The following is a 13,651-nucleotide window of genomic DNA, read 5'->3' as shown; positions in this document are numbered from 1 at the left end:
AAAAGCCAAAACTTCACCATCACACCAAATACCGTATATATATAACTTCTTAAATACACCTTTTCTTTATACATAGAAACATTTGAATAATATATTTCATTAACTTCATTTGGCTCCAAAAACAACCTTTTGAAGAATGTTATGATATTTTGACACATGAGGTCAATGTTTCTCATGCCCTGGGTTAAAAAAATTTCAATCTGGTTCCAATGAGCTATGACACTAAGGTGGCCAATTTACAACACTAGTGAAAATAGAAACCTCAACGTATTTAATTAAATAATAATCATAATTCACCTATCTTGTGAAAATGACGAAAGAAGCGTCAGAATTGAAATTTGATGGCCCATGAGTGATCTTGATGAAGAAAGATGATGAATGAACCTAACTGGGTGACTTACTAAAAATAGATGTACCCTCCAAGATTCTTGAAGCTCAAATTAGAGCCAAAAAAATAAGAATTGGAAGCATCATTCAATGTTGATGTTTGGTAGCTTTAGTTGGATAAAACTATATATAATTATATATGCGATATAATATTGTTGGTACCCGATATGGACAAGGTTTTAAAATTTAAAATTTATGTTTTTGAACTTCTTTGAACTAAAGTTGGAGGTAGTTCGAAGTGGTTTGACAGTTCAAATGGGTATCTTGCAGGTTCAGTTCAAGCAAAGTTCAGTCTCATGGTTCGAAATGCAAATTTGTTGGTTAGAAAAGTTCAAAATCCTATCTCTATTCATAATTCAAGCTCCGACTCTGTCAGCTCAATGGTTTCAAAAAAGAAGAAGTGCAAATCAAGGTTGTGAAGATTCAATATACTTTTCAAATGGATCCATTTGTTTGGTGTGGCATGACAAGTCATCAAAAGCAATAAGGATAGACCTTTGAAGTCCATATGCATGTTGTTTGATGGATTGACTAAGGCTTTGGAGGTGGAAGTCATGCATTTGCAAATATTGTTGGAAGGAGCTGCTGTAATTTCTCTGACCACGAATTTGCAGGAAGCCAGAATATTAGTCTCAGTGCAGGGGGTATAAATCCCAATCTAACCGTTGGATCAATTCCATTTTCAGATATGTTTGAAGAAAACTAGTTATTTGAATCTCGTCCAAGTGGTTTGAAAATATTCTTGACGGATAGAAAGTTACACATGTTTTAATGCAGCACTGTCAAAATGATCCACGACACCCAGAAAATGTTACCACAAAAAATAGATCCTATTTTGGGGGTCATATCTAACAATCCAACCTTTGGATTGGGCTGAATTTCGGATATGTATGGTCAAACCTAGTTCTCTAAATCCTCTCCAAAGCGTTTTGCAGATAATTTATGGATCAAAAGTTATAGGTTTTTGAGTGCAACACTATCAGACCAGCAATGACAGTGACAAAATGCAGAGCACAGTAAAATAGTCATGTTGCGGAGGTTGTATCTCACAATCCAACCGTTGGATTGACCTGAATTTTGGATATGTGTTGTAAATGCTAGTTTTATAAATCCTCTCCAAATAGCGTTGTGAGATTCATTATGGATCAAAAGTTATGGGTTCCTGTTTGCACCTCTATCGGATCAGCAATAACAGCCACAAATATAGATGACAGAAAAATTGGTCTCGGTGCGGGGTCCATAACTCCCAACTTCACCGTTGGATCTTTGCGAAATTGAGATATGTTGGAGTAATCCTAAGTTTCTAACTTCTCACTAAAGCAATCTTTAAAATGTTTATGGGTTCATGAGATACATGTGTCTGTTTGCACCTCTATTGCATCAGCACTCTGTCACCAACAAATGCTACCTGTCGGCATGCATATATTTTAGGGGCCTCATATTAGCAAAAATACAAGACAATGTTTATAATGATATAAGCACATTAAGAAAGGGGAGATTAAAAATATTAAAAGAAAAAAAGGAAGACATTAAATTTTTCAAGATTCAGTTAAGGAAACTGAAAGGTTTTCACAGAAGTGAGAAGATAATAAATATGCCCATAGCAAAGGTTCAGGGGGGTTCCATTCTTTCTTTCTTCCGGATTGCAGACTGTGTGCTATAGGAGGGAGGGAAAATTTTCCAAATTATTCCATTTTCTTGAGAGATTGTGAGAGGCAGAGCATGGGCTGATTTTCTTTTTCTGATTGTGTGTTAGAGATAGGAATAATATTTTGATTGTTAATGTAATTTTGAAAAGAGTTTCAGTTTTTCTTTAGATAGTGGTTTTGGTTGTAAATGTGTAAAAGAGTCTTTGTGGTCTTTTACATTCAGGGAAGGGAGATTGGAGCTTAATCACATGAGAACTTTGATTATGATGTATTTTCCTTCCACTAATCACGATCTTTGTGTCATTTTTAGTTTTCTCTGAAATACATCCTAATGTCACTGTTTTCTTGTTACACTATCATTTCAAAATATCTTTTAATGCTCTGATTTTTAATTCTCTCAAGAGGACAGAAGATATATTTTCATTTTCATTATGTAATGAAGCATTTGGGCGAGTGAACTTTGTGTCATCTGCTGTCATTTGCTATTCTTTCCTTTTCAATTTCTTAAGTTTCCACATCTACTTTGTGTCTACAGGCAGATGTTTGTAATCCTTTTTTGCTTTCTGGTTAAAAGCATCTATAATTAATTCATTGTATATCTTACACGGGGAGCTGTACCCGATAAAATTCAGAGGAAGGTTATTAATCCAATAATAACCTATCCAACTGTTAGTGCTGATTAGTCTTGTCACTTGGGCATTCAGGGTTAATTTGTATGTATTTCTTCGGAGGACAATCTGTTCATTAACAAATATATATGTGTGTTTGTGTTCATCATATATGAGATATTAGTTTATTGTTATATGATAAATAAATAAATAATTGTGATTAAAGTTTTATTATATTATTTATCTAATTAATGAAGATACGTCTCTACATGGCTTATTCTCATTATATATATGTCGCTGCCATTTGGAAAACACATACCAAACATTATGGCAGTGCTTAGTACATTTACATTAAATCCTTAGAAAATCAACATGGTATCAGAGCCAAACTGCAGATGTAAATCGAATGACAGATTACATAGAAGGGAAATATCATTGGTAGAAGTGCTGATCATACAACGGCAAAACCGAAAGGTAGATTATTAGCAAGCGATGCCCAAAAGTCCTAAGCAGAGAAGCACATTTATATGGTTGAGTCCATCGAAATAAAGGTGCAAAAAAAACCACAGGAAATCGAGAGAAAACATTTCGCCTAAATCTCGCCACATAAACACAACAAAACATTATTAATGAACGTCAACTTATGGACATGTAAGATAGCAATTTTAATCACCACATAGAAGGATAGGCATCGGTGTTCAGAAGGCCTAGCGAGGAGAAAAGTAAAAGGTAAAAAAAGTTGTGATTGTGTTGGTGGATGCATGGAAATGGATATTGATAATCCCGATTGTTGTTAGAGTTAACTAATTGTATTCAGTAGTATTGAGTTGGTGATCGAGTGCACAGGGACATGGCAATTCTAAACATGGAGAAGGAAGACAAAGGTGTTTGAAGGTGCAGATCACATATAGATTCTGAGGAGGCCTATTGCTAATAGTGATAGGGATCACCAAAGTTAAGTGGTTGAAGAATGAGCTTGAGTCAAGTTTGAAGGTGTTTTTATTGAGGACATCACCGAATATAGTTGCAAAACTGTTAAGGTTGAAGAAGAAATGTGCAAGGGAAATTTCTTCCTTAACATGAGCATGGGCTGGTTCAAGTGATCAATGAAGATTTGGCAGAAGTCTTTGAAGTCCCAATGATGGTGGGAGATAATGTTCTAAAGAGTACATTATCACATAACTTGCTGCACATTGTTCTGAGCATTCTTCCTTGGTTCTATAATTGCATCAAGCCCATTATTGCATGGGGCTGAAATTTAATTTGGAAAACCACATACATAGGGGATGAAGTGTAATTCAAGAACAGCCCAAATTTCTAAGGTAGTGTTCAATACATTTCATATACACATTAACATGGTGATGTCAGTAGCTAGCTGTGTAAGACGAGACCGAAAGAGAGAGGTTAGGTGGCACCTTGGGCATATAAAGGAATAATCCTTTGTGAAGGATATTTTCATATATTAAACGAGACCAAAGATTAATCCATATCGACCATTCAATTAGGTGATCGAGCATGATAAGACAGAAGGTGGAATTTACATAAGTTCCAAGAATAGTAACCGTGGGCCCTCATATCCACTAAGGTTTGAGAACAGATCAAAACTGAATTGGAACTATCCATATAATACATTCTAAGGATAAGTATTTTTGTTCTGTCTTGTATTATTTCTATTTATTTTTGTGATCATATTTTTTTTTGATAAGTAGGAGATAATTTCCACAGCAAGTCAAATTGTGATGTGAATATTAGGATTTAACTGTGTGATTTTGAGTCAAACTCATTGACCCATGTTTCATGAGTAGTGATTCAACATGAATCCATCTCTCATGAGAATAAATGGAACACTTAGCACTCATTGGATCTAGGTGATGCTCACAAGGGTGAAGCACCGGGACTTCCCGGGAGGTCAGCCATCCCAGTACTACTCTAGCCTGAGTGCGCTTAACTACAGAGTTTCCTCCATAGTTAAACCCAAAGCTTGCAACCCCATTTGCAAAACCTTCACCAAGTGTTGTGCCTTATGAACCATTCATTAGAAAGCCCCTTAAGCTCATCAATTGATAAGTAGGAGATAATTTCCACAGCAAGTCAAATTGTGATGTGAATATCAGGATTTAACTGTGTGATTTTGAGTCAAACTCATTGACCCATGTTTCATGAGTAGTGATTCAACATGAATCCATCTCTCATGAGAATAAATGGAACACTTACCACTCATTGGATCTAGGTGATGCTCACAGGGGTAAAGCACCGGGACTTCCCGGGAGGTCACCCATCCCAGTACTACTCCAGCCTGAGCGCGCTTAACTACAAAGTTTCCTCCATAGTTAAACCCAAAGCTTGCAACCCCACTTGCAAAACCTTCACCAAGTGTTGTGCCTTATAAACCATTCATTAGAAAGCCCCTTAAGCTCATCAATTGATAAGTAGGAGATAATTTCCACAGTTAAATCTTGATATTCACATCACAATTTGACTTGCTGTGGAAATTATCTCCTACTTATCAATTGATGAGCTTAAGGGGCTTTCTAAAGAATGGTTCATAAGGCACAACACTTGGTGAAGGTTTTGCAAATGGGGTTGCAAGCTTTGGGTTTAACTATGGAGGAAACTCTGTAGTTAAGCGCGTTCAGGCTGGAGTAGTACTGGGATGGGTGACCTCCCGGGAAGTCCCGGTGCTTCACCCCTGTGAGCATGACCTAGATCCAATGAGTGGTAAGTGTTCCATTTATTCTCATGAGAGATGGATTCATGTTGAATCACTACTCATGAAACATGGGTCAATGAGTTTGACTCAAAATCACACAGTTAAATCCTGATATTAACATCACAATATTTTTTTTTGATAAGCAAGAGGCTGAGGTCATATATTAAATATAAAAAGAGTACAACCCAACTCGTGAGGCACTGAAAGGATGGAATTTTGTGATGGTCCCTTAGTTTAACCAAAATTTTAAAAATATATCCTTTGTTCCACATCCAATGGTTATAATTTTCCATCTTCTCCAAAGAGATCCACTCTTGTGTCTTAAATTACCTAAAACGTCACGTAAAGACAAACCAAAACAGACAAAACCATATTTCTTTATTAGAGGTTTGAAAACTTAAATAAAGATACTATCAAAAAGATAAAAACAAGAAACTGTAGAAAGCCATCAACCAGAGATTGAGGAGCAAAAACCCATAAAGTCTTAAAGGAGCATTTAAATAGAAAAGCAAGAGTTCGAATCAAATAAACATCAACACACCCAGAGCTGATTAATAACATCACAAAATACCTTTTTAATATACTTCTACATACCAATCAGATTGATACATCTCAAAACTCGATCAGACAGAGAGTAAGAAAGGCAAGAAGCTTGAAAGAGGGGAGGATTCTACCGATTACTGAAGGGGAGTAATTAAAGCTCCCCTTACGACCTCAAATTTCCAACTTCGCAAAGATTAAGAGCTTGCGAATGTAATCATGATTCAGTAAGGCCAAGAGCGCAAAAACTAATGATATCTTTTCCTACTTAAAAGACAAATTGTACTTACTAGCTTTTTCGAGCCTTGAAACTAATAATTAATAAGATGAGGCAATAATTAAGTATTCGATGTTAGAACGGCATTAATCCCCATATTAGCTAACTCATCCGCTTGCTTATTACCTTCCCCATAGATATGATTGAAAATAATTTTGTCAAGATATTTGCAAATTTCTAAAGCTACTGCTAATATTGCATCTATTCACCAGTTAGGAAGGGAACCTTTTCTAAGGGCATTCATTATGATGGCAGAATCCCCCTCAAATTCTAAAAATTTAACATTTAAGGATTTGCACAACCAAATACCCTCCACTAGAGCAAAAATCTCTGCCTAGTTGTTAGTAGCTTCACTTATGTATTTGGACAAGTTAGCTACTTCAATCCCTTGATCATTGTAAATGCAACACCCTATACCTTCTTGACCCAGATTTCCTCTAGAGGATCGAAATTGAGCTTGAACCAACCATCCAATGGAGCTTGCCAAACACATTCTAATCTCTTTAATTTACCTAGAGTCCCTCCGTTACCCATAAAGGGAGGAATTATCAGAGCAATTCATCTACCTCTCATCCTTTCATCCCAATGAGTCATCTTAGCATGTTTGGGGAGATAATAAAGGAATCTTTTGTTAGTTAATTCAATGATAGAGACTTCAATCATTTTCTTTACTTGATCAACAAACATCTTCTTATTTTGGACAACTCTACGGGTCCTCTTCTTCCATAGTTCCCATACAAGTATGGAAGGAGAAGTAATCCAAAGGCTATGATATATACTATCTCTTCTCAATAAAGGCCAAGAAGTCAACATACTCCTAATTGAATTTGGAAAAGCCAACATAACTCTCAGTTGCAACATACCCAATACCAACATGAGCTTGAGTAATGATAGTTAAGAAAGAGGTGGTCAGTAGATTCCTCATCAAATCCACATAGTGGGCATATGCTAGGCTTGTTAATACCAAACTTTTTAAGCCTTTCTACTGTAAGGGCCCTTTGATGAAGGACAACCCATGAGAAAAATCTTGCCTTGGGAAGGCAAAACTTATCCCAACACAAATGGAGAGGGAAAGGAGACAAAAAGAATCCTTAAGAGATTCAAGATAAAAATAGACCATTTTTGAGTTGTACTCTCCATTTTTGCTCCCATCCCATATTAGTTTATCATCCCTTTAAAGGAGATCATTTTGGATCTTAGAATTGATTGAAGAAGAAATTTCTCTTCTAAGGGGATGTCTTCAACATCAAGATTTCTCCACTTCCAATGCAATTTATCTTATGCAAAAATGACAATCCTTCAACTTTGTTCCCCATCTCTCTACCAAATAAGATTTGGCTTTCAGAAGGGAGGGATGACAAACAAGGGGCTTATAGCCACCCCAAGAGTCTTCCCAAAATAAAGCTTCCTTTCCATCCCCTAAATTCCATGAGAGTTTATTCTGAATAATATTTATGCATTTCAAGAGGAAATTTTAAAATCTTGAGCCTTTGGGAGGGTTGACCTCCATAAAGATCATTTTAGGTGAAATTAGTAAGGAAAGAGTATGTTGAAAATATAGAGTAAAATTTATTTATAGAAGATTGAATATATGTATATATGTATCAATATTTTATTGAATAATATTTATTGTTATGTAGAAGTATTCTTATTTCTTATTTCAATACATATTAGAAGAGTTCCATGCCTTGATCTTTTCCTTTGAGAATGTTATTGTAGTAAGAGGGAGATTGAGATTGAGATTCAGAGGGTTTTCTTTCAGAAATTCACTTTTATACTTATGTGATCTATGCAAAATTGTGTATGAGTGTTAAGCTTCTATTTATCTCAATTATTGTGTATTTAATGTTAATTGACTAAATGATGCATTTCAAAATCTTTGAATCCTTAAAAATCTTTGAATTTCATGGGTCTTTTAATTTTTCAAGTTCTTGCCGAGTCCTGGTTGAGTCCAAGTCCGAGCCCAATTTTGACTTCTGAGTCAGGGGTGAGTCCGAGTCCCATAACACTGGGGTGACCTCTTGGGAAGTCCCGACGCTTCACCTCTATGAGCATCACCTAAATCCAATGAGTGCTAAGTGTTCCATTTATTCTCATGAGAGATGGATTTGTTTGAATCACTTCTCATGAAACATGAGTCAATGAGTTTGACTCAAAAACTACACAGTTAAATCTTGATAGCAATATCACAATCACATTGTAATGTTTCCATATGAAAATGAATGATTGGATGCCACTTAATTACTTAGTGCAAACTCTAAATAATAGCATTCATTCTGTAGAAAACTCACCGAGATATCAGAAAAGGAAATCAACTATGTCAAAACACAACTGATGTTGAAGAATGATGATTGTTGCTGAAATGAGCACTGCCTACAACGAACAATGTTCTCCAAGGATTGATGAGAACAAACCTAGAAAAACTCAAAGACTAGTGTCAAAATGAGTGATTATTATAATTAGAAATGTTCTCTACGAGTAGAGAATAAACTTGGAAAAGTCTAGAAGAGTAGTGCCAAAATAGGTACTAACTGTAAATAGAAATGTTCTCCAAGGGTCGAGGAGGAAAAACCCAGATTAACCCAAAACACTTCAAAGACTGCTCTCACCATCTAGAGTATGATTTGAACTCTAGCTATCATCAAGTGCAAAGAAAATCCTCACAACTGAATCAACTTTGGTAGAACAAGAATGTGTTAAAATGGAGATATTACAAATGTATTATTGGAGGTTAAGGAACATAGTATCACATAATACTTGATTAAGTGGAAATACCTGTCACTAGATGATGCCACACGGGAGGGCTAAGTAATTATACAACATTTGAATCTTCAATTGCTGGAGGACAAGCAATTTCAAGACCCTTTTAGCTGATATCATTCTAGCTGATATCATTCTTTAGAATAATTTTGAGCTTTATTAGGGAATAATTGATTAACTAAATAAGGTTGTCCAATAATGTATATGTTCCAATGACTTTAATTTAGTTAATTTAATAAAGTGACTCAAGTGATGTAAGAGATAAATATTATACTATTACTTTATAAAAGTGTTTTAAATAGTATTTGAGCAGTAAATTGATAGTATCTTTAGGAGCATTTGCATAAGCTTGATATTTTTTTTCCCTTGTGGAATCTCGGCTCTTTCAATGAGAGCAAATCCAAGGATTAAAAACTTAAGGAAATTGGTTGTGGTTGCAAGACATCTATGCTAGCCAATATGCAGGTGTAATTATATAGGAACTGAATGATTGAAGACTATAATTTTTCAGAGGTTTGCAGGCAATCAAAAAGAACTATTTCTCCAAGTTTTGGGTAAAGGTTCATCTTTTTTATTGTGTTTCAAAAGTTACGCTTGGTAAAGGACATGGAAATTTTGGACACCATGGAATGATGACGTCATGCTAGATGTGAATAATAGATCTTTTTGGGTATGGCTAAGAGATTTTTCTGATTGCCAGATTTCTCAATTGCTCGGTGAGGGAAGATTTGGTGATTTTGAGTGATTGAAAAACCTATTTCTGGCCACCCTTTCCAAAGGTAAGTGGGGTGTGATATTCCTTTGTGGCTGGCTGTATACCTTTTATCTTGCTTGGCATTTAAAAACCTTGGCAGGCTTGAAGATGTGGATGGATTAAGGTAATTTGGAGTATCCTTGGTTGTTTGTTTCCTAGCTACACTTGCAAGGCATGGAGCTATCTTCACAAGAGAAATTCGAAGGCTTGAAATGAGATTTTGGCAGCTGATAACATGCCATTGAAGGTCCGAAGCTCATTCAGTTTTCTGGCACAGTTCTGGAACAGATTCTATATGAGATTAAAGGTGTGGTGTTGAAGTTGGAAAGCTCTTCACTTTTGAGGATGGGAGTTTGGAGTTCAGATGCACATATTCATTTATATTGCATGTTGTGAATGGTCAGAAAAGTCAATTTATTTCTGTACCTGCTAATTGAACAGAAAACTACAATCTTTAGTTCTCTCTCTAGTGCATAATGATTGTCTGGCAAACATATGTTGTAATGTTTCAACAGTTAATAAATATGACTCTTCATGGGCAATGACTTGTGTCGCAAAATCTTTGTTAAACCATTACAGCAGTAGGAAACATATATTGAACAAAAGTTCATTGCATTCAAACTGTTCAACAAATTATCTATCCATGGGCAAAATGCAAATTTCTGGCACATAAATTTGCACCAGTCCATTACACAAGAGTATAACCTCAATTGGATTATAACTGAGGGAATTTTGAAGTGAATTGAGGTTGATCAAGGAGATTACGTTTGACATTTGCTCATGTCCCTAAGTTTTTAATTGCCAAAATGCTTTTAAAGTGCAGTTTATTTCAAAGTTCTTGCTCAGAACATTGAGTTACTGGTGAGATGAATGAAGTACTCACATAACACTGATTTAGTTTTTTTCCTTAGGGTGCCAATCATTTCAAGGAAGCATTTTTAGTGAGCAGCAGAATGTTTAATGAATTGTTGTTATAGTACTATCTTCAATATTGTCTATATCAGAAATGTACTTATTTTTTGCTGCAATTTTTGTTTGTACCAGGATTATACATGGCACCGGAGGTTTACAAAAATGAAGACTTTGATAGAAGTGTGGATGTTTTCTCTTTTGGTCTGGTGCTTTATGAGGTATTTTAACCATTAACGAACAACTATTTCATGTTAAATGATTATTAAGTTGAGTAACTGAAGGTATCATTGTGTATCAAGTGTTTAAATTCTCCTGATTAGGATAGAGATAAGGCATTAAATGCCAAGCGATTCCACCCTTTCCATTATGTTCATTGAATGATTTTTTCCTACTGCTGAATCACCTTATGAAACTCAAATATGAGATAATACATGCATTTTAGGAAATGAGTGGAGACACATGAATGCCCTGTTGTTTTAAGATAATTGCATATATCACAGGCCATGCTTGTGGCAGAGTCCTAAGCTTCATACAAGAAGAAGCATTACATGCCATTAACTCATAGGGTAAAGCCTTCAATCTTTTTATATGTTGATTTTCCGCCCTATATACCTTTTAGGTTTAATATGACACTGTGTCACTAATGCTGCAATTTGATCATTGATGATGTTAATAATATGTTTAGTTGCAAATGTTGGGTTTTAAATGTAATGCATGTCCAAATCCTTATTAGGTTACATGTTTATAGAAGGGTGAATCAATAATGGCTGAACTATACAATGCAAATTTCCACATTGGAAAGTACCAAGATGAGGCAATGTATGGTGAAGTAACTATGGATGCCTACCAGGTTTTGCCAAGTAAACATAAGAAATATGACAAAAATAAAATCAGTGAATGATGGGAGAAATAACATGTACGTGTTCTCCAAGGATAAGGATGTTTGAGTTATTTTGCATGCAAGAAGTGGGAGAATGTAGTAAGTGGTTGTTTTCAGGAAAGAAATCTGAAGTGGAATTTGAAGTTGGAGGTTAATTGCAAGGAAGGGAAGTCTATAATGTAGAATAGACTCCATAATAGGAGGATTTTTTTAACGCACGATCTTCATCAAAAAATGAAGGTACTTAAGTGCAACACGTGAATTTGAGATATGAATTAGTATAAAGGGTGTTGGTAGCCCTATGGACCCATTTGAAATTTTGGTTTTCACTTGGTTTCCTTGATCCAATTAGTTCACATTATATTGAGTTTGGTTCAATAATGGGCCTTGAACTGCTTTGGGGAAGTTCAAAAGTGGTTCCACAGGTACAAAGGATTCACAGGTTCATCGAATTGATTGGTTCAAAGGTTCAAAATGCATGGTTCGAGTTTAAAGTTCACTAGTTCTGTGAAGAGGTTCAGTGAGTCAGAGTTTGGGTTCGAAGGCCAAGTTTTGTGGTTCAATGGGTACGATGCAGTTCATCTAGTTCAAAGAGATTCACAGGTTCATCTAGTTCAAATATGGCTAGGTTCAGATCACAAAGTTCAGAGGTTCAAATATATGGATGGTTTGCTGGTTCAATAAATTCAGCTAGTCCCTGACCCACACAAGAGTTCAAACAATCTTACCAATTCCAGAGTCAGGTATCCAAAGACATTTGATTAATCTTGAAGCCTACTTTAATCCAAGAACTTTGATCCTTTTGGCTCTTGATTTTAAGGAAATAATGCCAAAACCTGATGCTTTAATTGTGATTTTGCGAGGCATAAAGTATGAACTGGAAATAGGCAATAGGTTGCATATGATTGGATTACAATTGAAGTCCATGCAAATCCTAGATGTTCTCTTCAAGCTGGAAGAATTAGAAACATATTTGTCCAAAGTAAGCCACGAAGATTGTAGGCTTTTTAATTGGGCCTTATAACCGTCAATGGTTGCCTTGGTGCAGTATAGGTTTTTGAAGCATGTGAGACTAATAGTTGCATCTTGCCTTAGTGAAATCATCAAAATAACAGCTCTTGTTGCACCTTATATTGATAACATTCTGAAGAAGGTCATGCAGTTGATTATTAACAGCTTCGAAGGCCTACATGATGTTAAACATCCTACTTCAGGTAAGAGGGCAAAAATCATGGAACTTATGGCACAAACAAGATTTTATATCATCATGTTAGATCTTGGCTATGAAAACATGATTGTACAAATGATACAATGTTTCTTAAAGGAATACAGAAAACATCAACCAAACAATGTGAGAGCTTGTATTAAAACTATAATGTCATTAATCCTTGACGAAAACAATGACATTTGTAAGCAATGAAAATCAGAATTATTTGCTACGTGGAGAGAAGGGAGAACAGAATCTCACCTATGGTTTACGAGCTTGTGGAGTAGCTAATTGAACATAAGTTGGACGTATTCAAAAAGTTTATGACTGAACCTGAATTAATTTCGGCAGGCATACAGGTAGTGCAATTGAGCAAAAACCAAATGAGAAGAGAAAAGATTTGTTTCACATGCCAACAAACTTGGACATATAATCACATTTGTGAGGATTATAATGAAGTTAAGGCAAACAAAGAAATCCAGGTCAGCAATGAAGAAGATAAAAATCTCACAGCTTTACCCCTGCAAAATAACACAAGTATTCATTATACAACTCTCTATATAGGTGACATGGAGGTGGTTATAGATAGGCATTTTGAACAGGGTGATCTTTCTCAAAGAGAGAGCATGTTGGAGGCATTACATGATGTGAATTTGCTGGAAAATAATGACATGACAGCAACCTTGTCCTTTTATATAGATCAATCGAACAGGGAGTTTGAGGCCTACAATGACGTTGATGACCCTTTGGTGAGAAGCAATGAACCATGGAACTGATTTAGAGGACCAAACAAAGATGACATTCTAGGGTGATGGTTACTTGGATGCCCGATTGGAAAATGCATTTTCACATGACAATGATGAGAAGCATGTTTTGAAGAATCAACTGAGAGTTACTAAATATGACTGTTGCAGCCTTAGTGAACTATAATGACAAACACAGGATTGTTGAGGACCTTTATTGGAAG

General features: G+C 35.6%; 1 protein-coding gene across 4 annotated transcripts in view; it reads left to right on the top strand.

The window, feature by feature from the left end:
* The window catches only part of LOC149538885 (integrin-linked protein kinase 1-like), a 293,426-nt gene that overhangs the window by 175,594 nt on the left and 104,181 nt on the right, over window positions 1–13,651 (top strand). For all 4 annotated transcript variants that reach the window (XM_089800263.1, XM_089800264.1, XM_089800261.1 and 1 more), the window contains one exon: window positions 10,730–10,815. In XM_089800263.1, the coding sequence (XP_089656389.1) occupies window positions 10,730–10,815 (86 nt within the window). The remainder of the gene's footprint in view (window positions 1–10,729; window positions 10,816–13,651) is intronic.

Source organism: Cupressus sempervirens, chromosome 9, assembly GCF_028749045.1.
Source record: "Cupressus sempervirens isolate cs-2001-9-10 chromosome 9, ASM2874904v1, whole genome shotgun sequence".
Taxonomy (NCBI): Eukaryota; Viridiplantae; Streptophyta; class Pinopsida; order Cupressales; family Cupressaceae; genus Cupressus; species Cupressus sempervirens.
The sequence above is the reverse complement of the archived record's forward strand: the minus strand, read 5'-3'. Positions and strand labels throughout refer to the sequence as shown.